This window comes from Hippocampus bargibanti, linkage group LG07 (assembly GCF_051943395.1).
Source record: "Hippocampus bargibanti isolate YZ-2025 linkage group LG07, ASM5194339v1, whole genome shotgun sequence".
In the NCBI taxonomy this organism is placed as follows: domain Eukaryota; kingdom Metazoa; phylum Chordata; class Actinopteri; order Syngnathiformes; family Syngnathidae; genus Hippocampus; species Hippocampus bargibanti.
Window position 1 is genome coordinate 1,929,437 of NC_142740.1, and position 27,954 is coordinate 1,957,390.

At 38.4% G+C, this 27,954-nt stretch overlaps 1 protein-coding gene across 3 annotated transcripts in view; it reads left to right on the forward strand.

Moving 5' to 3' along the window:
• The window catches only part of sema6bb (sema domain, transmembrane domain (TM), and cytoplasmic domain, (semaphorin) 6Bb), a 127,080-nt gene that overhangs the window by 46,302 nt on the left and 52,824 nt on the right, over nt 1-27,954 (forward strand). For all 3 annotated transcript variants that reach the window (XM_088999976.1, XM_088999977.1, XM_088999975.1), the window contains exons 3-6: nt 13,348-13,475; nt 16,317-16,431; nt 23,458-23,518; nt 23,652-23,714. In XM_088999976.1, the coding sequence (XP_088856102.1) occupies nt 13,367-13,475; nt 16,317-16,431; nt 23,458-23,518; nt 23,652-23,714 (348 nt within the window). In that variant the 5' untranslated portion in view covers nt 13,348-13,366. The remainder of the gene's footprint in view (nt 1-13,347; nt 13,476-16,316; nt 16,432-23,457; nt 23,519-23,651; nt 23,715-27,954) is intronic.

The following is a 27,954-nucleotide window of genomic DNA, read 5'->3' on the forward strand; positions in this document are numbered from 1 at the left end:
AGTGAAAATAAGATGTAAAAAATAGGATACAGGTGGAATAGTTTCCACCGAATTGGAAGACGAGATGGTCGCAGGCGTTGAGAGATTGAGGGCGTGAAAGGTGAAAGGGGCTCATGCAAATCTGTTTTCCTTCACTTTTTTGTGTTTTTTTTTTCTGTAAAAATGGCATCGCAATGTTGTTTGTGACAGTGTGAACTGTTGATAGATAGACCCCTACCTAGATAGATGGATACATAGCTAGCTAGCTAGCTCCATATATCTACCTAGCATGAAATTTAGCCAGATACCTACCTAGATGGGTGGATGGATAGATGGATTATAAATAGATGGATATATAGTTTGATAGATAGATAGATCCATATAGCTACCTAGCAAGACATTTAGCCAGATACCTACCTATGTAGATCAATAGATAGATAGCTCCATATAGCTATGTCGCAAGACATTTAGCCGGATACCTACCTAGATAGATAAATAGCTAGCTAGTTAGCTCCGTTTAGCTACCTATCAAGACATTTAGCCAGATACCTACATAGGTAGGTAGATGGACGGATGGATGGATGGATGGATAGCTCCATATAGCTACCTAGCAACACATTTACTCAGATACTAACCTAGATACATAGATAAATAGCTAGCTAGTTACATCCATTTAGCTACCTAGCAAGACATTTAGCCAGATACCTACAGAGGTAGGTAGGTAGGTAGATGGATGGATGGATGGATAGCTCCATATAGCTACCTAGCAAAACATTTAGTCAGATACTGACCTAGATAGATAGATAAATAGCTAGCTAGTTACATCCATTTAGCTACCTAGCAAGACAGATACCTACCTAGATAGATAGAATGCTAGCTAGCTCCATATAGCTACCTTGCAAGACATTTAGCCAGATACGTACCTATTCCATGTCCCCATTGTGGGACGAATAAAGGTTTTCTTATTCTGATTGTGATAGATTAATAGATAGCTAGACAAGACATTTAGCCGGATGGAAGGATCGATGGATTAGCTCTTGGCGTGGTTATCTTTTCCTGCGAGATTGCTCCACACAGCTGCGGGACACGTCATTTTGCGTATGCAATACGAGCTAAAGTTGGATCTATATGCTCCCTCCGACGAGCTCCAGTAAGGAGGCGAGTAGCAACGTTTTGGATCAACTGTAGACATAAAGCATAGGACCGCAATCCATCTGAGGCATAGATTTTTGTATCTTAAGTGCGGGTACAAAAGTAAAAAACAAAAACAAACATACAGTACTCCCCCCACTATTTTTGCACAAAAATTGATGTCTTCGGGGATATGCTAACCGAATAATGGCATCATCAATGTCCTCATTTCAATTCTTGGCATCAGCAAAGTTCCACTATTATTTATTCTGATATTGGACGCAGTGGCACTGGATCCGTCTTCCCTAGCTGGTTTGAAAAGTGATTTATGGATTTGGTCCCTGAACCCTGAACCCTGTGGCCCCCTCCCCACCTCCCTCGCCTCGCTAATGACGGCTGTAAACTGGGAGAGAAGGCGAAGGTCAGGCTTATCTCTGCTGTCGTGATCTCATCGGATGTTTTGTGGCCCGTCAAATGATCTGTCCTTCGGCAAGCTCTGCGGGAATCTGGGATTTGAGATTGAATGATCAAAGATTTGACTCGACCTTCCTATGTGGATTTTACATGTTCTCCAGAAGCCAAAGTGGGGTTTCTTTGTGTACTCCGGTTTTCTCCTATATGCATGGCATGCCGATTGAACACTCTCGAATCTAGAGTCTCGAAAGAATATGTGCCTCTGGACAATCTAGAGTCTAGATCAGTGGTTCTTAACTTGGGTTCGATTGAACCTTAGGGGTTCGGTGAGTCAGTCTCAGAAGTTCGGTGGTCCTCCACCACAGAGGTCCACCCCTCAGTCTAGTCTGCAGTTAGGATGCACAGTCATTGGAAGAAGGGTTCGGTGAATGAGCATATGAAACTGGTGGGGTTCGGTGCCTCCAACAAGATTAAGAACAGAAGGGTGGACCTCAGTGGCGCAGGATCCACCGAACCCCTGAGACCGATGCACCAAACACCTAGGGTTCGATCGAAGTTTAAGAACCATTGCCCTTGAATCTAGAGTAACTAGAGAATCTGTGCCTCTGGGCAGTCTAGAGTCTCGATTGTCCAGAGGCGTGTCCTCCTATATGCATGGCATGCCGATTGAACACTCTAGGACAGTGGTTCTGTATCTTGTTGGAGGCACCGAACCCCACCAGTTTCATATGCTCATTCACCGTACCCTTCTTCCAATGACTGTGCCTACTAACTGCAGACTAGACTGAGGGGTGGACCTCTGTGGCGGAGGACCACCGAACCCCTGAGACCGACTCACCAAACAACTAGGGTTCCATCGAACCCAGGTTAAGAACCACTGATCTAGATTCTAGATTAGGGTTCAATCGAAGGTTAAGACCACTGCCCTAGAATCTATAGTCTTTAGAGAATCTGTGCCTCTGGACACTCTAGAGTCTAGATTGTCCAGAGGTGTGTCCTCCTATATGCATGGCATGCTGATTGAACACTCTAGAATCTATAGTCCATAGACTCTAGAGACTCTAGATTCTAGATAATCTGTGCCTGGACAATCTAGAACAGGGGTATCAAATTCCGGTCCTTGAGGGCCGTAGTCCTACATGTTTTCCAAGTCTCCCTGTTGCAACACACGGGTTGCAACTCAGCCTCAGGTGCGTTGCAACAGGGAGACTTGTAGGACTGCGGCCCTCGAGGACCGGAGTTGGAGACCCCTGATCTAGAGTCTCGATTGTCCAGAGGTGTGACTGTATGTGTGGTTGTTCGTCCAATAGACTTCAGAATCAGAATCAGAATCATCTTTATTGCCAAGTATGTAGAACACACAAGGAATTTGTTTCCGGTAGAACACGCTGCACTAGTATCGTTGTCAAAAAAACTGCTAAGTGGCACTATACAGTTCCATTTTGGCTACTCTTGGACTCAAACTTGACTTGCTATTCATGAGACTCAAATCCTAAATCAGAAAATCGGCACCTCACAATCCTCCGTCCTCTCGTTGATGGCCTATATCAGATCTACGTAAAACCTATTTTTTGTTCCTTCACCGCATTTAGATTAGGTCCGTTTCCCCTCTCACGATCGTCGATTTGTTTTTTTTTTTTTCCTCATAACTCGGCCTCTCGGGACTTCTATAAGCATCTGAGTCAGTGAGATCTGGAAACGTCGGAGAATGTGATGTGTTTTTGTCCTGTTGCGCCTCCCACAAAAATATGTTCCACGTCACGCGGCGATCTACGGCGCTGCATGGGAAAAAGCGGCGGACGGAACACGAAAGGTCACCCCTCATTTTTCATCCTCCGCTCACGCCTGCTCACTCGCTTCACCCTCCTCTTCCCGACGCTTCGTACGCACCGCGTTATTGGAGGCTCGAAAGGTTTCACAGCCAGGCAAATCTGGTGGAAAAACCAAACCCGACTCGCAGGCGTTCCATGCAAAGGAGAAATAAATCATGCGGGTACGTCTTTCCAGGCTATTGTTTATCACTTCGGTCTTTCCAAAGGAGATAAACGAAATTGTCGGTAATTTGCTGGCGTGAGCACTCGGGTTTAATCAAAACGGCAACACCAGATGCCTGAGGATGTCCACCAAGATAAGAACGCTGGAATGAGAGTGACTATGGAAAAAGGTCACATGGATTTTTTTTTTTTTTTAGAAAACAAATTTTCCGCATGAATAAGGCGCAAAAAAAGTTACATTTTTACATACTGTTTTATAACCCTTAATTGTCTTTGAATATATGAAAATGGCTCTTTGCAGGACAATAATAATAATAACAAAAATAGTCACAAGAATAGTCACAAGAATAGTAATAGTAGTAGTAATAAATATTACTACTACTACTACTACTAATAGTAATAATAAACTACTACTAATAATAAATATGACTATTACTACTACTACGACTAATAATAAATATTACTACTGCTAATAATACTAATACTAATAATAATAATAATAATAATAATAATATCGATGAAAAGGTTTCCTCAGCCGTCATCTGTACTTCTTTGAAGGTGTCGGACGTTTCGCTTCTTATCCAAGAAACTTCGTCAGCAAACGTGAGGAAAAAAATACAAAATAAAATAAAAATCATAATATAATATAATATAATATAATAAATAATACTAATAAATACTACTACTACTACTACTAATAATAATAATAATAATAATAATAATAATAAATACTACTTTGACTACTACTACTAAAATAATAATAATAATAATAGTAATAAATATTAATACTACAACTCCTATCACTAGTAATAATAATAATAATAATAATAATAATAATAATAAGCAGAAATACTACTACTACTAAATAATAAAAACAATAATAATAAATATTACTACTACTACTCCTGACTACTACTACTACTAATAATAATAATTACAACAATAATAATAAATATTACTACTACTACTACTACTACTACTACTACTACTACTACCACTCCTACTACTAATGCTACTACTACTACGAATGCTACTACAACTACTAATGCTACTACTACTACTACTACTACTTCTACTAATACTAATACTTAATAATAATACATTGTAATAATATCCATTTCACCACAAAAATTAATGAATAAATAAAACTATGCTGTGCCTTAGGGATCCATCTTGCTTGCCCGGAGAAGCGTAGCATGGCGGTAGGGTCAACGCCACCTCAGCAATGACATGTTCAATTAATTAGCAAAAGACAAATGGTCAAAGCATTGATCCCAGAGGTACACCTCACTTCATATATCAGAATAGACACTCAACTTTTACTGCTTTATGTCGAATAAGCAGCAAAGTATTTTTCACTCAATGTGCAACTGGCCTTTCTGCTTCACTCATTCCGGACATTCTTTGGCCCCGCTCGCGATATATCCGGTGCGAAACCCCCACCAACCCCCGTCGAATCCTCCTCTCTCTGTGAATGCCTTACTTGTATCCCCCCCACGCTCTCTCCTCACCTCTCATTCTTTTCAGAGCGGCCCACGCTGCATTGTTTTTGTCATTTCCATTTTACTCCCTCACTCTCTTCATACCCCCGCCACCATCTTTCTTTGCCTTAAATCCTCCCGAATCCTCCCATCTCATTTCACTCCCCGCTAGGCACGTCGCGCCGCTCATGGCGTCATTTGTTATCCGGCGATGATCTGCCGGTGATTGCGTACTCACCATAAAGCAGCCCTCTCTCCGCTATCGCTAACATGACAATTAAGAGCAGCTCTGGGGAAATCGTGTCGGGTGTCTTTTTAAGCTCACATAATATAAATGGGACAATACATCCATGGCTTACTTTATATCCTATTGCACATACGCTCGTAATTCTTAACTGTATAAAAATTTGAAGGACGGCGTGGGTGGTTTGGATGCTAAATCACTCGTTGAACATCATAGAGAGTTGAAACTTCAGCTCAGTGACCCCGGCTGATTCACTCATTTACTGCCAGACGTGTGCCCAATGCGTCCACTCGAGTGCCAGGGTTTTTGTCATTTTCACTCAAATTGCAGGACTCATAGAATATTGACTTTTAGGACTATAGACGCTCCCCAATTTACCAACGAGATACGTTCCGAACAGTCGTTCGTAAGTTGAATTTGTTTGTAAGTTGCTTCAGTGCTAGATTTTGTATGGAATGTATGTATAAGGCTCATATAAGTATGTTTAAGGCTTGACTTAATATTGACTTTTAGGACCATAGACGCTCCCCAATTTACGAATTAGATACGTTCTGAACAGTCGTTCGTATGTTGAATTTGTTTGTAAGTTGCTTCAGTGCTAGATTTTGTATGGAATGTTTGTTTAAGGCTTATATAAGTATGTTGAAGGCTTGACTTAATATTGACTTTTAGGACTATAGACGCTCCCCAATTTACAAATTAGATACGTTCAGAACAGTCGTTTGTAAGTTCAATTTGTTTGTAAGTTGCTTCAGTGCTAGATTTTGTATGGAATGTATGTATAAGGCTCATATAAGTATGTTTAAGGCTTGACTTAATATTGACTTTTAGGACCATAAACGCTCCCCAATTTACGAATTAGATACGTTCTGAACAGTCGTTCGTAAGTTGAATTTGTTTGTAAGTTGCTTCAGTGCTAGATTTTGTATGGAATGTTTGTTTAAGGCTTATATAAGTATGTTGAAGGCTTGACTTAATATTGACTTTTAGGACTATAGACGCTCCCCAATTTACCAACGAGATACGTTCCGAACAGTCGTTTGTAAGTTGAATTTGTTTGTAAATTGCTTCAGTGCTAGATTTTGTATGGAATGTATGTATAAGGCTCATATAAGTATGTTTAAGGCTTGACTTAATATTGACTTTTAGGACCATAAACGCTCCCCAATTTACGAATTAGATACGTTCTGAACAGTCGTTCGTAAGTTGAATTTATTTGTAAGTTGCTTCAGTGCTAGATTTTATATGGAATGTTTGTTTAAGGCTTATATAAGTATGTTGAAGGCTTGACTTAATATTGACTTTTAGGACTATAGACGCTCCCCAATTTACCAACGAGATACGTTCCGAACAGTCGTTTGTAAGTTGAATTTGTTTGTAAGTTGCTTCAGTGCTAGATTTTGTATGGAATGTATGTATAAGGCTCATATAAGTATGTTTAAGGCTTGACTTAATATTGACTTTTAGGACCATAAACGCTCCCCAATTTACGAATTAGATACGTTCTGAACAGTCGTTCGTAAGTTGAATTTATTTGTAAGTTGCTTCAGTGCTAGATTTTATATGGAATGTTTGTTTAAGGCTTATATAAGTATGTTGAAGGCTTGACTTAATATTGACTTTTAGGACTATAGACGCTCCCCAATTTACCAACGAGATACGTTCCGAACAGTCGTTTGTAAGTTGAATTTGTTTGTAAGTTGCTTCAGTGCTAGATTTTGTATGGAATGTATGTATAAGGCTCATATAAGTATGTTTAAGGCTTGACTTAATATTGACTTTTAGGACCATAAACGCTCCCCAATTTACGAATTAGATACGTTCTGAACAGTCGTTCGTAAGTTGAATTTATTTGTAAGTTGCTTCAGTGCTAGATTTTATATGGAATGTTTGTTTAAGGCTTATATAAGTATGTTGAAGGCTTGACTTAATATTGACTTTTAGGACTATAGACGCTCCCCAATTTACCAACGAGATACGTTTCGAACAGTCGTTTGTAAGTTGAATTTGTTTGTAAGTTGCTTCAGTGCTAGATTTTGTATGGAATGTATGTATAAGGCTCATATAAGTATGTTTAAGGCTTGACTTAATATTGACTTTTAGGACCATAAACGCTCCCCAATTTACGAATTAGATATGTTCTGAACAGTCGTTCGTAAGTTGAATTTATTTGTAAGTTGCTTCAGTGCTAGATTTTATATGGAATGTTTGTTTAAGGCTTATATAAGTATGTTGAAGGCTTGACTTAATATTGACTTTTAGGACTATAGACGCTCCCCAATTTACCAACGAGATACGTTCCAAACAGTCGTTCGTAAGTTGAATTTGTTTGTAAGTTGCTTCAGTGCTAGATTTTGTATGGAATGTATGTATAAGGCTCATATAAGTATGTTTAAGGCTTGACTTAATATTGACTTTTAGGACCATAAACGCTCCCCAATTTACGAATTAGATACGTTCTGAACAGTCGTTCGTAAGTTGAATTTATTTGTAAGTTGCTTCAGTGCTAGATTTTATATGGAATGTTTGTTTAAGGCTTATATAAGTATGTTGAAGGCTTGACTTAATATTGACTTTTAGGACTATAGACGCTCCCCAATTTACCAACGAGATACGTTCCAAACAGTCGTTCGTAAGTTGAATTTGTTTGTAAGTTGCTTCAGTGCTAGATTTTGTATGGAATGTATGTATAAGGCTCATATAAGTATGTTTAAGGCTTGACTTAATATTGACTTTTAGGACCATAAACGCTCCCCAATTTACGAATTAGATACGTTCTGAACAGTCGTTCGTAAGTTGAATTTGTTTGTAAGTTGCTTCAGTGCTAGATTTTGTATGGAATGTTTGTTTAAGGCTTATATGAGTATGTTTAAGGCTTGGCTTATTATTGACTTTTAGGACTATAGCCGCACCGCAATTTACGAACTAGATACGTTCCGAACAGTCGTTCGTAAGTTGAATTTGTTTGTAAGTTGCTTCAGTGCTAGATGTTGTATGGAATGTATGTATAACGCTCATATAAGTATGTTTAAGGCTTGACTTAATATTGACTTTTAGGACTATAGACGCTCACCAATTTACCAACGAGATACGTTCCGAACAGTCGTTCGTAAGTTGAATTTGTTTGTAAGTTGCTTCAGTGCTAGATTTTGTATGGAATGTATGTATAAGGCTCATATAAGTATGTTTAAGGCTTGACTTAATATTGACTTTTAGGACCATAAACGCTCCCCAATTTACGAATTAGATACGTTCTGAACAGTCGTTCGTAAGTTGAATTTGTTTGTAAGTTGCTTCAGTGCTAGATTTTGTATGGAATGTTTGTTTAAGGCTTATATAAGTATGTTGAAGGCTTGACTTAATATTGACTTTTAGGACTATAGACGCTCCCCAATTTACCAACGAGATACGTTCCGAACAGTCGTTTGTAAGTTGAATTTGTTTGTAAATTGCTTCAGTGCTAGATTTTGTATGGAATGTATGTATAAGGCTCATATAAGTATGTTTAAGGCTTGACTTAATATTGACTTTTAGGACCATAAACGCTCCCCAATTTACGAATTAGATACGTTCTGAACAGTTGTTTGTAAGTTGAATTTGTTTGTAAGTTGCTTCAGTGCTAGATTTTGTATGGAATGTTTGTTTAAGGCTTATATGAGTATGTTTAAGGCTTGGCTTATTATTGACTTTTAGGACTATAGCCGCACCGCAATTTACGAACTAGATACGTTCCGAACAGTCGTTCGTAAGTTGAATTTGTTTGTAAGTTGCCTCAGGGCTATATTTTGTATGGAATGTATGTTTAAGGCTTGACTTATTATTGTGCGGGTATTTTTGGAGCCTGATTGACGGGAATTTTAACCTTGCAGTCTACACTCTGACTTTGAACTATCAAAGTTGAAACAAATCCAAATGTCACTGTTTTCTATCCATTTTTTCATTCTCTCTTTGTCGTCCGCCTGTCTCTTTAATGTTTGAACCACCTGCCCTCACTGCCGCGTTCTTGACCAATCACGTGGTCTGCTCATCAGTCTGCTGCCATTTTCTTGTTAGGAAAACAGGCTCGTTCGCGAACGACACATCACTCATTGTGGCGCTCTGTGTGTATCCCGAAAAATAGTTTGTATGCCAAGGTAAAATTTTCATAAATGTAACGTTCATAAACCGAAAAGTTTGTCAGCCAAGTGATTCGTAAACCGAGGTATCACTGTACTTCCAAATTGATTGGCGCCGATCAGGGTGCCTCGTAGAGCGATACAGATGGCGAGTTGACGATAGCGTGACGAAGGAGGTGGGGCGGGGATCCAAAAACCGCAACCCAGCAGCAAGGATGTTCACCTCCGACTAATGAAATTGGACTTGTAAAGTCAGCAACACGCTCAGCTTGGCTGGCGACGGGGGGGAATTGAACGCGGCAATTTGTCCGACTGCTGGCAAAGTCACTGAGGAAACATTGAGCTGTCAACTGTCATTATCAAGTTGGATCGGCCAGGCATCAAATCGCCGGGAAATCAATTATGTCGCTCATCCATAATCAGCTTTTTTCCATTCAAGGTGATTCCGCCGTGGCCCTGTAAGGTTAAAAAAAAAGGGAATGCGGCAGGGAATACCCCCATTCGGACCATTTTACTATTCCGAATATACAAATTGTAAATTGGTCTCAATCTTTTCAAAACTCACATTCTTCATGTGTCTATTTTAAAACTGTTTTCATATGTAAGGAATAATAATAATAATAATAATAATAATAATACAATATTACATTATATAATACAACACTTTATTTGCCTTTCAAAACTCTCTAGGTCACTTTACAGTCACAGGATATGTTTTTCTGTGGGTGAGCAGTGGCAGCCACATGCGCCAGCCTTCACTAAACCCGGTAGTAACTCAAATAGATAGAAAGCTAGCTAGCTAGCCAGCTATTGGATAGTGAATAAATAGCTAATAGATAGCCAGATAGACAGCTCACAGTCAGCTAGACAGCTAATCGCTAGCTGTTTGGGCTGTGTTGAATAAAATTGGCCCTTTATTTATTTATGTATGTATTTATTTATTTATTTATTTAATAATATTAATTCTTCTATTATTAATATGATGATGATGATTATTATTATTATTATTGTTATTATTCTTATTATTATTTCTCCATTGCGACACTAATAAAGGTATATCCAATCCATTATTATTATTATTATTATTATTATTATTATTATTATTATTATTATTATTATTGTCATTATTATCATTACCATTATTATTATTATTATTATTATTATTATTATACCAATCCTATCCCTAACAAGACAAAAAAAACATATTTTCAACGCGTCTGAAAATAAATGACAAAATCAAAATCATGTGCAGTTGCTATAGTAACGCGAAGAACGACGGTAACCATATCCCGCCTGCATCACTTTTTTTAGCAGAGTCGTTCTAATTAAAGGACATTACCTTGAAGTACACACTCTTGACTGTTTTATTTATTTATTTTTGCTCAATTTTGCCAATGTTTTGTCCCGCTTCGATTAGTTACATTGGCAAATTGGATTAGAGTTAATTCGCTTAGACGCAGCAATGTAATGCGCACCACTTAGCTAAAACCAACGTGAACGAGCGACAGATGTGCGCAATGCGGGCTAGCGGGCGCTTGCTATGCCACATGTTTGCAATTTGCTAGCAAAAAAAGAAAAAATAAATAAAACACAAAATTCAACTGAAATTAAAAAAAAAGTATTGACTGCCCTCCTGAAAAATGTAATAAAATAAAAAATATAAAAAATCATCATGCAGTAAAATTAATTTTTAAAAACACCCATTACACTCGTACATGCTAAACATGTCAGCTAATTGAATAACCAATAACGACACTGTCAATAGATAGCCAGCTAGATAGCTAGCTAGCCAGACAGATAGCTAGATAGCAAATAGATAGTCAGCTAGGTAGCAAGCTAGGTAGCTAGCTAGATAACAAGCTAGGTCAATAGCTCGATAGCTAGGTAGCTCGATAGCCAATTTAGGTAGCTAGCTACATAGCCAGCTAGGTATATATCTGGATAGCCAGCTAGGTCTCTAGCTTGATAGCGAGTTAGGTAACTAGCTAGATATTCAGCTAGGTAGGTAGCCAGCTAAGTAGGTAGCTAGATAGCCAGCTAGGTAACTGTCAAAATGGCAAGCCAGGTAGCTACCTAGATAGCCAGTAGGTAGCTAGCTATATTGTCAGCAAGGTAGGTAGCCAGCCCGGTAGCTAGCTCAATAGCAAGCTAGGTATCAAGCTAGACAGCCAACTACGTAGAGAGCTCAATCGATGGCTAGGTAGCTAGCGAGATAGCAAGCTCGATAGCCAACTAGGTAGCGAGCTCAATAGATAACTAGGTGACTAGCTAGATAGCCAGTTTCTAGCTAGATAGCCAGTTAGATTGCTAGCTAGGTAGGAAGCTAGATGTCGAGCTAGGTAGCTCGCTTATGTAATACCCAGTGAGCAATCTGTGGTCAACATCGCCCCCCCCCCTGAATATCGCCAATGGTGCGTAGCGTGAAAAAGCAAGCGCCATTGTTTTAAATCGGCGGGTGGGATGGAAAGCCTCATTTACGTGGTGACTCATAACGGCTCTCATTGGAACAAGATGTTGGATGACTCCTTTGGAACTTATTTTTTTTTGGTAAGATTTCCAGAGAAGCGCGGCAATTAGCGTAACATGCTAACATATGACGACACGGAAAGTCATGATTAGAAATGAAGCAATGATTCCACGCTGGATTCCAGCATTTTGGAGGTTAGCCGTTTCAGCTGTGACTAAAGCAAAAGTTGTGGCTTGCTTGTCGTCAATTCTTGGAACTCTTTCATATCCTGTACAAGATCCTGAGGCTTAATGTCTTACGGGGTTCTGTAATTTTGCCATAAAAGAGATTTTTTATTTTATTTTATTTTTTTGTTTTTGGGGGGCGGGGATAGGATTTTACTGTGTACTGCAAGCTAAGCCCCTTCCCACAGAATAAATACAATGTAAGTGCACGAGTTCAGTAGTATGTTGTAAAAAAAGGCCGTTTTCCAGTTAGCAAGAGGCTAACACATACAAAAAAAATGCCGTTGTCCAGTTAGCAAGATGCTAACACAAAGCAAATCGCAATAGGGACGATTATGATTGAGTTCAGTAGTAAGTTGTAAATACATATGTCGTTGTCCATTTAGCAAGACGCAAACGTAAAGAAAATTGCCCTTTTGCAGTTAGCAAGATGCTAACACGTGCAAAAAATGCCAGTTAGCAAGATGCTAACACATAAGCAAATCGCCATCGGGACGCTTATGAGTTGAGTAGTAAGTTGTTTAAAAAAAATTGCCGTTGTCCAGTTAGCAAGATGCTAACACATACAAAAAAATACTGTTGTTCATTTAGCAAGATGCTAACACATACAAAAAATGCCGTTGGCCAGTTAGCAAGATGCTAACACGTAAAGCAAATCGCCATCGGGACGCTTATAAATGAGTTTAGTAGTAAGTTATAAAAAAATGCCATTGTCCAGTTAGCAAGATGCTAACACATACAAAAAATACTGTTGTCCATTTAGCAAGATGCTAACACATACAAAAAAATGCCGTTGGCCAGTTAGCAAGATGCTAACGCATAAAGCAAATCGCCATAGGGACACTTAGAAATGAGTTCAGTAGTAAGTTGTAAAAAAATTGCTGTTGTCCAGTTAGCAAGATGCTAACATATGATTTTACTGTGTACTGAAAGCTAAGCCCCTTCCCACAGAGCAAATACAATATACGCATATGAGTTCAGTAGTATGTTAAAAAAAAAATGCAGTTGTCCATTTAGCAAGATGCTAACACATACAAAAAAATGCCTTTGGCTAGTTAGCAAGATGCTAACACATAAAGCAAATCGCCATAGGGACACTTAGAAATGAGTTCAGTAGTAAGTTGTAAAAAAATTGCTGTTGTCCATTTAGCAAGATGCTAATAGCATCTTGCTAACTGGCATCTGTATTTGACAAAATCTTCCATCTCGGTCGAGTTCATGTCTCCGTCTTCGTTCCTCCGTTTCATTTGGCAAACATTCACCCCCCCCCCACCATTTCATTTCTCTTTTGTGCACAGGCTCTGCAACACTGTTGCCATGGCGACAGCAGCCCCTCCCTCCTTCCTTCTCCTCTACTGGCTGCTCCGAATAGCCTGCGCCGCGTTCCCCGAGGAACCGGGCCCTTTAAACTTCATCCCTACCGAAGGTATGGACGGACGTTCTCTCATTATTTCCCCTTCAGCACTGGCTAAAGTATTCACAGTGTGAAGTTGGGGTCATGTGTAAGGTGTTGAAGGGCGGGGGCCATGGGGTTAGAGGTCAGAAAGATGGCGGAAGGGGTCACCGCGGGTGTGATTGTGGAGGCCTGACACGTTCTCACACAACTCGGGTGGCGAATGTCGAGCGAGAGTGCGGAAAGGTTGACCACTTTATACGCTGTGGGTGTCTCTGGAGATGCCGGTCCCCCTTTTGGCACTCAGACTTGGAGTCTCCACGGGCCAGCTCAGGGGTCTCCGCCGAGGACGACACCGGGATCGATTTCGGTTCAATAGTATTGATTGATGGCTTCCCTGTCTACTTAAAGGACAACCGACACCTCCGGATAAGTTGCGTCCATAATGTGTAAAATCACTTTTTACAAACGATTTCTACGGAGCGCATTTGACAAAGATTAGCTATAGCTAAGAGCTATATAGATATAGCTATTAGCTCTATTTAATAATAGATATGGCTAAATAGCTATATTTTACGTTTTAAGACTCACTCGCACTGAATATTCAGGAAGCCTTGTTTTCGAGTTGATGACGATACCCTAAGTGACGTCACGGAGGGAACGCCCCTGAACGACAAAGCGACACACAATGCATTTTGGGTACTTTTTTTCGTCTGAAAACTCAGTGTTGATGGCGAAATTAGTAGGAAAACTACATAAATAATGTGACGGTGAATCATTTTGTGTCGCAGCCAATTGCGATAACACGCAAAAAAAGAAGGTGTAAGTTGACACAAATTCCCAGCGGACAAATCAGCCCATTTCCAACGGAGCTTGGGCGCCATCTTGTGCATTTTCTGGGACGCTACATTGGAGTCCAGATGGCTCGAATTGATACGGAAGGACTTCTTTAATCGATTGCAAATATTTATGCTTTCCTCTTCAGAACTATTTGAATCATATTCATAACTGGATGAGTAACAAGAATGCATCTTCTTCCGAATCTGAACTCTCTGAAGCCATTGTTTTGATTCTGGAGCAAGGCAGTTTGTGAAGGAGTATCCTGGCGTGATGTCACGAACAAGGGGGCGGGATTTTCTGAAACTCGCCAGTTCCGAGCTCATTTTGTTAGCAGTTTTGAGACACTTGAAGTCATTTTTATTGGTGTTTTGCATTTGACTAAAAATATCAGCCTGCGTGTTTTGGGTATTTTAGATGCTATAAAACGTTTTTCTGATGTCAATTAGGAAACAAAAAAAATGGTGTGTCTGTTTGTCTTTTAAGTCAAAACATTCTTTTCAAAGAAACAATTGAACCATACATTTTCTCAAGATATGAATCACATGGCTCGCACTTTTGTGTATTTAAAGCTTTGGTGGCCATCAAAAATTGCGGAATGTTGACTTTGGCCAAGTTGGAATCAGCGCCATCGAATCTGCCCGATCGCATTACAAATGACTCTTGCGTGCCTAAAAAATCGGTTGCGGCTCAACATAAATTGTCGCAAAAATAAATGTCGGATTGGGATCGGTAATTACGTGTGTTCTTGTTTTGTTGATATGGTGGGGACTTAAACCTGACTGCATGCAGACCGGTGGGGACTCATTTACCAAATTGCTTTTAGAGACGTTAAAGACATTTCATGACATTTCCTAAAGTATCCTCATGGGGGCATTCCAACATGAAAACGCATATGTGTGTATGTTATCGTTTTTGTCATATGATAAGGGACTCATTTACCTTTGGGGACCACATTTTAAGTCCTCACGGGCAAATTACTTTTAGAGACTTTAAACCATGTTTATAAAGACGTTTCATGACATTTCGTAAAGTGTCCTCACGAGGGCATTCCAACATGAAAATGCCTATGTGTGTGTGTTCTCGTTTTTCCGCCATGGTGGGGACTCATTTTCTCAGTGGGGACCTAAAATGTGGTCCACACGGGCAAATTACTCTGAGAGACTTTAAACCATTTTTTTAAAGACGTTTTATGACATTTCGTAAAGTGTCCTCACGAGGGCATTCCAACATGAAAACGCATATGTGTGTATGTTATCGTTTTTGTGATATGGTAGGGACTCATTTACCTGTGGGGACCACATTTTAAGTCCCCACGGGCAAATTACTTTTAGAGACTTTAAACCATGTTTATAAAGACGTTTCATGACATTTCCTAAAGTGTCCTCACGAGGGCATTCCAACATGAAAATGTGGATGTGTGTGTGTTGTCGTTTTTGCAACATGGTGGGGACTCATTTACTCGTGGGGACCTAAAATGTGGTCCACACGGGCAAATTTCTCTTAGAGACGTCAAACCATGTTTTTAAAGACATTTCAAGTCATTTCCTGAAGTGTCCTTATGAGGGCATTTCAACATGAAAACGCGTATGTGTGTGTGTTCTCGTTTTTGCTACATGGTGGGGATTCATTTGCCCGTGGGGACCTAAAATGTGGTCCACAGGGCAAATTACTCTGAAAGACTTCAAACCATGTTTTTAAAGACGTTTCAAGTCATTTCCTGAAGTGTCCTCATGGGGGCATTCCAACATGAAAACGCGTATGTGTGTGTGTTCTCGTTTTTGCTACATGGTGGGGATTCATTTGCCCGTGGGGACCTAAAATGTGGTCCACACGGCCAAATTACTCTGAAGGACTTCAAACCATGTTTTTAAAGACGTTTCAAGTCATTTCCTGAAGTGTCCTCATGGGGGCATTCCAACATGAAAACACGTGTATGTGTATGTGTGTGTGTGTGTGTGTGTGTGTGTGTGTGTGTGTGTGTGTGTGTGTGTGTGTGTGTGTGTGTGTGTGTGTGTGTCTTCCGCCTGGTCATAGTATCAAGACGCTATCCGGTGTTTCTGGGCCGCCCTCACCACACGTGGCAGAGACAAGAGCCTCTCCATATCCAGAGGGTCATCCAAGTCAACAGAACGCTCTACATTGGAGCCAGGTACGATAATCCCTCCCCCCATACACACACACACATTTTGAGGGAAACACGAAAGTACCACATAATGGGGACTTACATTTAGGATATGACAATCGGGTAGGTGAGGTGAGGCAGCAGTAAAACAGGCCAAAAATTCCCATTTAACTAAATGCAAATGTCTGAATGTTTTACCTTGTTCAAGAAACTGCCAAAAAGTGCGTCGGAGACTGGCAGTCGCTGGTTTTGGGCCACGCCAATCGCTGTTTATTGGAAAAGATCCAAAGCGGCGACATGTCGGCAATGCGGCGTTTTCGGGCACAAATGGTGATGTCACTCTACCGCCCTAGTCATTGTTTTTTACTTGCGGTGATGTCATGAATTGCAGGTCAATACAAGACAGCCATTATTCTTGTTAAAAAAAAATGAAGAAGAAAATGTCGGAAAATTTATGACGGAACATGAAATCCCGACATGGCATCGTAGCCATTTTTCAATTTTTACTCTGAAGTCATCCCAACTCGTCATGTCGAATGCACGTTTGAAGAGAACTTTTGATTTGTGACTCGTCCCAGACAACGGACCCGCGCAACCTCCACCCCAACCCAGTTCGTTTCGTCAATCTGATCACTTTGCTGAATGAACCCTGTACAAAAGGATAAAAATATTTTGACTCTGGAAATGCTTTTTCAGTAGCCGAAAAAAAAGTTGTTGTAAAAACAAAATGCTGTTTTCCAGTTAGCAAGATGCTAACAAATACCAAAAAAATACCATTGTCCAGTTAGCAAGATGCTAATCGCAATAGGGACGCTTATGAATGAGTTCAGTAGTAAGTTGTAAAGAAAATATGTCGGTGTCCATTTAGCAAGATGCTAACATGTAAAGAAAATTGCCATTTTCCATTTAGCAAGATGCTAACACATACAAAAATCTATCAACAACCAACCCCTAACGCCCCCCCTTCCGCATGTGGTGCTGGTTATTGTCTGTTGTTGACCCCCAAGCTGCTCCGACTTTACTACCAAGATGCAAAGTCGTAAATATATCAAATTTGGTAAACTCATTCCAGCCATTTTGTCTGCGCTGGGAGGATGCGTTTTCGTGTACAAGGCTTGCTAATCAAAAAACAAATAAAATGGCTGCCGCGGTTGACGGATCATCGTTAAAATGACAGCCAACTCCAAAAAAAAGTCAAACGCTTCCAAACTTGGAATTTGAGCTTCATTATTGTCGTAAAATATGTCGCTGAGTCGGCAAAATCGTAGCCAGACTCCCGAGTGACGTACAAAATAAAAACTTTCGATCTTTGTGTTTTTCTTTCGGATTTGTTTTTTTTGCCGCATTTCAAATACATTGATACCTCGGCTTACGAACTTAATTTGTTCCCAGAAAATGTGTGTAAGCCAAAACGTTTGTCTGTCAAACATTTATTTCCCATAAGAAACCATTAAAATGAAAATAATCCGTTCGCAGGTCCCCATAAAACATCATTCTCTACTAAATAAGCCTTAACACTATACACCAAATATACCTTATTTTATGTACAATAAATGTGCTATTTTATTGTAATTAAAGAAATAATATGTACTGTATAATAAAGTCGTTTTATTTATCTTTGTGATGGTAGTTGTCAATGGATGACAAACTTCCAGGTTGCCTCTTGATGATATCTGAGTGAAGTTGCCGTGCTTTCTCGGCGATAATACCCTCACTCACACTGTCCCCTGCTAGCTGCTTTTCATTAATCCAAATCAACCGAAGTTTTTCAACCTCTACTATTGCCTTAGACCGTTGTTTAGACAACACAGAAACACCCTTAGCCACACGTAGCAATGGCCGACCTAGCATCCTGGTACTGGGGCGCTAAGTCACACAAATGCACACCTCGTTTGTGTTTTTCCGATTATCTCCTTCTTCTATAGGTGGGTTGGTAGGTAGGTAGGTGGATGGATGGATGGATGGATGGATGGATGGAATCCAGTAATATTTTGTTTTCCATTGCACTCCGCTTTGTGTGGAGAGCTAGCTTGCTAACTGGGTTTGATAGCTACACAGAAAAACGGCTAGTTAGCTAGACAGATGGCTAACTTGCTAGATAGATGGCTAGCTAGCTAGATGGATGGATGGATAGATGGATGGAATCCAGTAATATTTTGTTTTCCATTGCCCTCCGCTTTGTGTGGAGAGCTAGCTCGCTAACCGGGTTTGATAGCTACACAGAAAAACAGCTGGTTAGCTAGACAGATGGCTAACTTGCTAGATAGATGGCTAGCTAGCTAGATGGATGGATGGATAGATGGATGGAATCCAGTAATATTTTGTTTTCCATTGCCCTATGCTTTGTGTGGAGAGCTAGCTCGCTAACTGGATTTGATAGCTACACAGATAGCTAGACAGATGGCTAACTTGCTAGATAGATGGCTAGCTAGCTAGATGGATAGATGGATGGAATCCAGTAATATTTTGTTTTCCATTGCCCTTCGCTTTGTGTGGAGAGCTAGCTCGCTAACCGGGTTTGATAGCTACACAGAAAAACAGCTGGTTAGCTAGACAGATGGCTAACTTGCTAGATAGATGGCTAGCTAGCTAGATGGATGGATGGATAGATGGATGGAATCCAGTAATATTTTGTTTTCCATTGCCCTATGCTTTGTGTGGAGAGCTAGCTCGCTAACTGGATTTGATAGCTACACAGATAGCTAGACAGATGGCTAACTTGCTAGATAGATGGCTAGCTAGCTAGATGGATAGATGGATGGAATCCAGTAATATTTTGTTTTCCATTGCCCTTCGCTTTGTGTGGAGAGCTAGCTCGCTAACTGGGTTTGATAGCTACACAGAAAGACGGCTAGTTAGCTAGACAGATGGCTAACTTGCTAGATAGATGGCTAGCTAGCTAGCTGGATGGATGGATAGATGGATGGAATCCAGTAATATTTTGTTTTCCATTGCCCTCCGCTTTGTGTGGAGAGCTAGCTCGCTAACCGGGTTTGATAGCTACACAGATAGCTAGAAAGACGGCTAGTGAGCTAGACAGATGGCTAACTTGCTAGATAGGTGGATGGATGGATAGATGGATACTAGATAATAGATGCTAGCAAGCCAGAGACTACTTACAGATAGATAGCTAGCTGGCTAGATAGCTAGATAGATATTTTAACATTGGATAGATAGATGGAAAAAATAAGCACCACTCTACACCAGATCATGCGAACGACCCCTTTGACTCTACGAAGCGAAGACTCCAAAGTGACTTGGCAGCAATGACGTGGGGGGATGGGTTGGGGGGGGGGGCTTAAACCTAGCGAAGTGCTGCTGACTCCAAGCAGCTTTGATACTTTGATTTGGGGGAAGACGGCAAGCGTCTCGGGAGAGGTGAGCGCACTCAGCAGGCGCTTGGAAAAAAAAAAAAGCCGAGGGGGGGGGGCAGGGATTTACGGCCGCTTGCACTCGGAGAGGAAGCTATGCTAATGGTGACAGGATTTAGGAGCGTGCCGAACGTCTTATCAAGTTGCGCACTCGGCGGCTGCCATCGCGCCAGGTCGTTATTTGGAAACCTTGTCAACCCCTTGCCGCTTCGACTTTCGCCTTTCTACGCTGATTTGGTATTTTTTTATTTTTGCTAACGTATCGCCGCCTGTCAGGTAGCCGCAAACACCGCCGTTCACGTTAAAATTCGCTATTTATTTATTAATAATAATAATACATTCCAGTTCTAAGCGCCTTTCAAAACTCTCAAGGTCAATTTTCAGTTGCAGGATTTTTTTTTTCCTGTGGGTGAGCAGCGGCAGCCACAAGCGCCGGCGTTCACTCAACCCGGGAGTAATTCAAATACATAGAAAGCTAGTGAATAGATCGCTAATAGCTAGCGAATAGATAGCTGTACATAGCTAATAACTAGTGAATAGAAAGCTAATAGCTAGCGAATAGATAGCTAATAGCTAGCGAATAGATAGCTATAGATAGCTAATAGCTAGCGAATAGAAAGCTAATAGCTCGTGAATAATAATAATAATAATCCTTTTTATTTCTAAGCCCCTTTCAAAACTCAAGGTCACTTTACAGTTGCAGGACATGTTTTTTTTTTTCCCGTGGGGGAGCAGCGGCAGCCACACGCGCCAGTATTGACTCAAGCCGGAAGAAACTCAAATAGATATCTAGCTAGCAAATAGATAGCTATTAGCTAGCGAAGAGATAGCTACTAGCTAGCTATTCATTGATTAGTTTATTCATGTATTCTTTTGTCTGTTTGGTTATTTATTTATGCATTTGTGTATTTATTTTGTATTTATTTTGCTACATCTATATCCATCTATTTCCATATGTATTTATCTATTTATTTGTTTTATTGATTTATTTATTTGTTATTTGTTTATTCATGTATCAATTTAGTTTATTCATTTATTTTTGTGTTTGGTTATTTGTGTATTTATTTTTTAATTCGCTATACCTTTACCTATATCTATTTATTTATTTATGTTTATTTATTTGTTTTTCATTTATTGATTTATTTGTTATTTGTTCATTCATTTATTAATTTAGTTTATTCATTTATTTTTGTGTTTAGTTATTTGTGTATTTTTTTTATTCGCTATACCTTTACCTATATCTATTTATTTATTAATGTTTATTTATTTGTTTTTCATTTATTGATTTATTTATTTGTTATTTGTTTATTCATTTATTAATTTAGTTTATGCATTTATTTTTGTGTTTGGTTATTTGTGTATTTTCTAATTATTTATTTTGCTATACCTATACCTATATCTATTCATTTATTTATGTTTATTTATTTGTTTTTTTTATTTATTTATTTGTTATTTGTTTATTCATTTATTAATTTAGTTTATTCATTTATTTTTGTGTTTGGTTATTTGTGTATTTATTTTCTAATTATTTATTTTGCTATACATTTACCTATATCTATTTATTTATTTATGTTTATTTATTTGTTGTTCATTTATTAATGTATTTATTTGTTAACTTTGCTGCTGTGTTACTTCCGGGTAGAGTGAACGCTGGCACGAATGGCTGCCGCTGCTCACCCGTACAAAAAAATAATAAAAAAATACGTGACTGTAAAGTGTCCTTGAGAGTTCTGAAAGGTGCTTATAAATGAAATGTATTATTATTATTATTATTAAAAATGTTTGTTTTTTGGGCGGCATAAATCCCTGCTCTCAATTAGCATTGTGGCGGTTAGCATTTTTACGAGCATCCGCTCGGTTGAGACATCCCATATCGGGTAACGTCTCCGATTTCTTGTCCGTTGAATCTCACTGTGTCACGCTTCATTTCAGCAATATCGCACCAGAGGGAGTGATGTCGTACTGGATATTATCACCAGTGGGATTTGGATGAATAAGCGGGAGGCCGTAAGACTCTCAAATGCGGTCCTGCTTTTATGAAAACATATTTTTTTTTTTTTACAGACGCTATTTATTAAATTATAAATGACAACAATTTGTTTTGTTTGCTCAACCGGTGATTCCGTTTTACGGAGATATATAAAAATAAGCTGTAGTGTTAACGGCTGAGTTAGCCGTTAGCAAGACACGCTAAGTAGTGTAGCTAGAGCTAGCTAGCATTTTCGCATGGGTTTCAATTCACTAAAAGAGAATTCTCGAATGACACTTATATATGAAATGCTAATTGTTTTATGTGTTTATTTTTTTTTACAAATCACACTAATACTTTGATAACCAGCAAATTTTAATGTCGAATGAATTGATGGCTAAGCTAGCCATACGACACAAATCTATCTGGCTAGCTATTAGCTATATATTAGCTAGCTTTCGATCTATTTGAGTCACTATTTGAGTCGCTGGCGCGTTATTAGCTATATATTGGCTAGCTTTCTATCTATCTAGCTTTCTATCAATTTAGCTCCGCCTCCTTACAATAGTTGGGGGGGGGGGAGGTTATTGTTTTAGAGCGCCTCATTGCTCGCCGTTTGTGTTCTTTTTTTTTTTTTTTTTTGTGTGTTTTATTTTTTTGGTTTTTTTTTTTGTGTGGTTTTTGTTGTTGTTTTTTTGTGTTTTTTGTTTTTTGTGTGTTTTTTTGTGGGGTTTTTGTTGTTTTTTTCTGTGTTCTTGTTTGAGTTTTTTTGCCATAATTGCATGGGCATCGAAGTAGGAAAGTGGTTTTTTTGTTTGTTTTTGTTTTTTTTGTGTTTTTTAGGTTTTTGTTTTTGTGTGTTTTTTTTTGTTTTTTGTTGTTTTTGCTTGTTTTTTTGTTTTTTTTTCCATTTAGCTTTTATATGTGAAGTTCTCATATGTGAAATGAGTTACCATTTAAACTATTCAAATAGGCAATTTTAAGGGGGGTTAAAACATTTGAGAGGCGGGGCTTCAATTTAGCTCCGCCTCCTTACAAAAGTTGGGGGGGGGGGTTATTGTTTTAGAGCGCCTCATTGCTTGTCGTTTGTTTGTTTTTGTTTTTTGTTTTTTGTGGGGTTTTTGTTGTTGTTTTTTTGTGTTTTTTTTTGTGGGGTTTTTGTTCTTGTTTTTGTGGGTTTTTTTTTTTTTTTTTTTTGGTGGGGTTTTTGTTGTTTTTTTGTGTTTTTGTTTGAGTTTTTTTTTCATTTAGCTTTTATGTGTGAAGTTCTCATATGAGAAATGAGTGATCATAGTTTGTGCTCTACAGTATTTACCATTTTTTTAGAGCGCCACATTGCTCGCCATGAGTGCATGGACATCAAAGTGGGAAAGTGGGTTTGTTTTTGTTCTTTTTTTTTGTTTTTTGTGTTATTGTACTTGGACAACTGGGAAAGCTGTTTCCAATCACGGTGCTGAAAAGTTTCTGATGTGCACGCGTGCGTGACTGAGCCCCTGCGTTGAAATTTATATTGGGAGTCCAAGCATAGATAATAACTTGAATTTATTCTGGAAATGTTGACAGGAATGTGTTGCTTGGACATCATCCAAAAAAAAAAGCAAAAAAAAGTTTCGCCTTCCCACGCCGTCCCGAGTCGGTAATAAAATGCCATTTGTACGCTGCTTAACGTTGATTTTGTCATTGGCCGACTGCCATGTTGTTTTTTTTTTGCAGGGATGACCTTTTCCGTGTGGAGCTGGACATCGCCGCCGCCGATGAGATGTTCTACAGCAAGGTGAGCGCCTCACTTCACCCCCCACGGCGTGCCGCCACGCGCCTCTCAGGAATTTTAACCACCCACCTCACAACGTTACGGACACGAGGAAACGTTTGATCTTGTTTTTTTTGTTTTGTTTTTGTGTGTCTAGAAGAGAACATGGGAGTCCAACAAGAACGACATCAGGATCTGCAGGATGAAGGGCAAACATGAGGTCAGACACTTTTTCTGGTTTTATCGTCAGGACGGAATGTTCCGTTCATGTTCAGCTTTAAGATAAATACATGAAATTATTAAATAATTTTAAAAATTAAAAATATGAAAACATTAAAAAATTAAAAAATAATAATAAAAAAAATTAAAAAATAAAACAATAAAAGTAAAAAAGTAAAAAAATTAAAACATTAAAAATAAGAAAAATGAAAAATTAAAACATTTAAAAAAAATTACAAAATTAAAAAAATAAAAAATTACAAAATTACAAAATTACAAAATTACAAAATTACAAAATTACAAAATTAAGAAAATTACATAATTACAAAATTACAAAATGAAAAAATAAAAATAATAAAAAATAATAAAAATTAAAAAAATAAAAAAGTACATAATTACATAACTACATCATTAAATAAATATATAAATAAATAAATAAATAAAGCAAAAATACAATAAATAAATACACATATGTAAACAAATATCACATGTTAATACATAAAATAAATAAAATAAAGCCACCTGTAGACTTGATGCAAAAAGCTATCAACCCAGCTAAACAGAACACAATTGATGAGGAACAAGGTAAAATTATTGCAGAGAAAGCACCGACAAGGGATCATTCCTCAAGATGGTGAAAGAAGAAGGCTACGTTACACTCATCAAGTGTTTAATGTTGATGAAACCGGCCACTCCATTCCATCAAGCCATCAACGACCATCGCAAAGGTAAATAAAACAACTTTATTATACAGTACAGTTTATTTCTTTAATTATAATACCATAGTACATGTATTATACATAAAATAAGGTATATTTTTGTATAGTTTTAAGGCTTAGAAAGTAGAAAATTATGTTTTATAGGGACCTGGGAACGGATTATTCTCATTTTAATGGTATCCTATGGGAAATTAATTTTTGGGATACACACTTTTGGCCTTACACACTGTCTGGGAACCAATTAAGTTCGTAAGCCTAGGTATCACTGTATTCACATCGATATTTTATTTTGAAAGTCATATATCCTGATCATAAATGACTATTCCAAAGAGAAAAAAAACAGAGCATTTCTAAACCACCACTTGAAATCATTTTGTCCAAACACATTTTTAGCCTCAGTGTGTTGCCATGTCAACCTAATTTGCCAGGTCCTTTCGAATCAGTACGCCGGACGACATCGCTTCCACTTAATCAGCAATGAGACGCTTTGTCCAAACGGTGTAGTTGTCAGTATTTTTCCGTCCTCTGGTAGGAGCAAAATTTGCGTCGGCCAAATTGGTCTGGCTTTTCTTCAGGCAAAAACCTGAATGCACTCACGAAAAAAAATTGTGAGACTTTCATTTAAACATATCTATTCGTGCTGACCTAAATTTCCGCTAATACGGTGATACCTCAGCTTACAAACTTAATTGGCTCCCAGAAAGTGTGGGTAAGGCGAAAAGTGTGTCTTCCAAACATTAATTTCCCGTAGGAAACCATTAAAAATGAGAATAATCCGTTCCCAGGTCCCCATAATTTTCTACTAAATAAGCCTTAAAACTACACAAAATATACCTTATTTTCTGTATAATAAATTTGCTATTGTATTGTAATTCAAGAAATAACTATGAAGAATAAGACATATGTTAGCTTGATGCTAACACACAATGGAAAACACCATAGATGGGCTCACCAATAGCATCTGTGCAACGTAACTTCGATTTGAATTATACAAGGTGAATAAAGCGATACCTCAGCTTACGAACTTAATTGGCTCCCAGAAAGTGTGTGTAAGGCAAAAAGTGTGTCTTCCAAACATTAATTTCCCATAGGAAACCATTAAAAATGAGAATAATCCGTTTCCGGGTCCCCATGAAACATAATTATTACTAAATAAGCCTTAAAACTACACAAAATATACCTTATTTTATGTATAATACATTTGCTATTGTATTGTAATTCAAGAAATAACTAAGAAGAATAAGACATATGTTAGCTTGATGCTAACACACAATGGAAAACACCATAGATGGGCTCACCAATAGCATCTGTGCAACGTAACTTTGATTTGAATTATACAAGGTGCTCAGAAAGGTAAATACAGCAATACCTCAGCTTACGAACTTAATTGGCTCCCAGAAAGTGTGTGTAAGGCAAAAAGTGTGTCTTCCAAACATTAATTTCCCATAGGAAACCATTAAAAATGAGAATAATCCGTTTCCGGGTCCCCATGAAACATAATTATTACTAAATAAGCCTTAAAACTACACAAAATATACCTTATTTTCTGTATAATACATTTGCTATTGTATTGTAATTCAAGAAATAACTAAGAAGAATAAGACATATGTTAGCTTGATGCTAACACACAATGGAAAACACCATAGATGGGCTCACCAATAGCATCTGTGCAACGTAACTTTGATTTGAATTGTACAAGGTGCTCAGAAAGGTAAATACAGCGATACCTCAGCTTACGAACTTAATTGGCTCCCAGAAAGTGTGTGTAAGGCAAAAAGTGTGTCTTCCAAACATTAATTTCCCATAGGAAACCATTAAAAATGAGAATAATCCGTTTCCAGGTCCCCATGAAACATAATTATTACTAAATAAGCCTTAAAACTACACAAAATATACCTTATTTTCTGTATAATACATTTGCTATTGTATTGTAATTCAAGAAATAACTAAGAAGAATAAGACATATGTTAGCTTGATGCTAACACACAATGGAAAACACCATAGATGGGCTCACCAATAGCATCTGTGCAACGTAACTTTGATTTGAATTGTACAAGGTGCTCAGAAAGGTAAATACAGCGATACCTCAGCTTACGAACTTAATTGGCTCCCAGAAAGTGTGTGTAAGGCAAAAAGTGTGTCTTCCAAACATTAATTTCCCATAGGAAACCATTAAAAATGAGAATAATCCGTTTCCAGGTCCCCATGAAACATAATTATTACTAAATAAGCCTTAAAACTACACAAAATATACCTTATTTTCTGTATAATACATTTGCTATTGTATTGTAATTCAAGAAATAATTAAGAAGAATAAGACATATGTTAGCTTGATGCTAACACACAATGGAAAACACCATAGATGGGCTCACCAATAGCATCTGTGCAACGTAACTTTGATTTGAATTGTACAAGGTGCTCAGAAAGGTAAATACAGCGATACCTCAGCTTACGAACTTAATTGGCTCCCAGAAAGTGTGCGTAAGGCAAAAAGTGTGTCTTCCAAACATTAATTTCCCATAGGAAACCATTAAAAATGAGAATAATCCGTTTCCAGGTCCCCATGAAACATAATTATTACTAAATAAGCCTTAAAACTACACAAAATATACCTTATTTTCTGTATAATACATTTGCTATTGTATTGTAATTCAAGAAATAACTAAGAAGAATAAGACATATGTTAGCTTGATGCTATCACACAATGGAAAACACCATAGATGGGCTCACCAATAGCATCTGTGCAACGTAACTTTGATTTGAATTGTACAAGGTGCTCAGAAAGGTAAATACAGCGATACCTCAGCTTACGAACTTCATTGGCTCCTAGAAAGTGTGTGTAAGGCAAAAAGTGTGTCTTCCAAACATTAATTTCCCATAGGAAACCATTAAAAATGAGAATAATCCGTTTCCAGGTCCCCATAAAACATAATTATTACTAAATAAGCCTTAAAACTACACAAAATATACCTTATTTTATGTATAATAAATGTGCTATTGTATTGTAATTAAAGAAATAAACTGTACTGTAGAATAAAGTTGTTTTATTTACCTTTGTGATGGTCGTTGATGTAGTTGGTGGTCATGGAGTCCCTAAGCAGGTATCGTGTCCGCTTGGACGCTAATGAGGCGGACGTGCTAACGACTCGTCGGCCACTATGCCCTGTTTATTCTTTTCTCTGAAAAGTAAAAGAACTTTCCAGTTGACAGGAGCAAGCCAAGAGAGTGACATTTCCCTTTTCGAGTCAATTATTGTGTGTGTTTGCGTGTGTGTGCGCGACATTTTGCTAGCCATCCCTGAAAGGCTGAGTCAGTAATGAAAGGTCTCCTGGCCTCTTAATGACAGGCTACGCCGTCAGTCACGTATTGGGAGTAGAAATAAGGACTTGGTCGCTTCGCTTTCTGTCCACTCATGAATGAAGCGACGAGTGGACTCGCGCGGCGGGAATGTCGTTGGAGCGCTGCGGGCTAAGAAGCGCTAATCAATACACAGATATAGAAACAAATAAATAACTAAATACA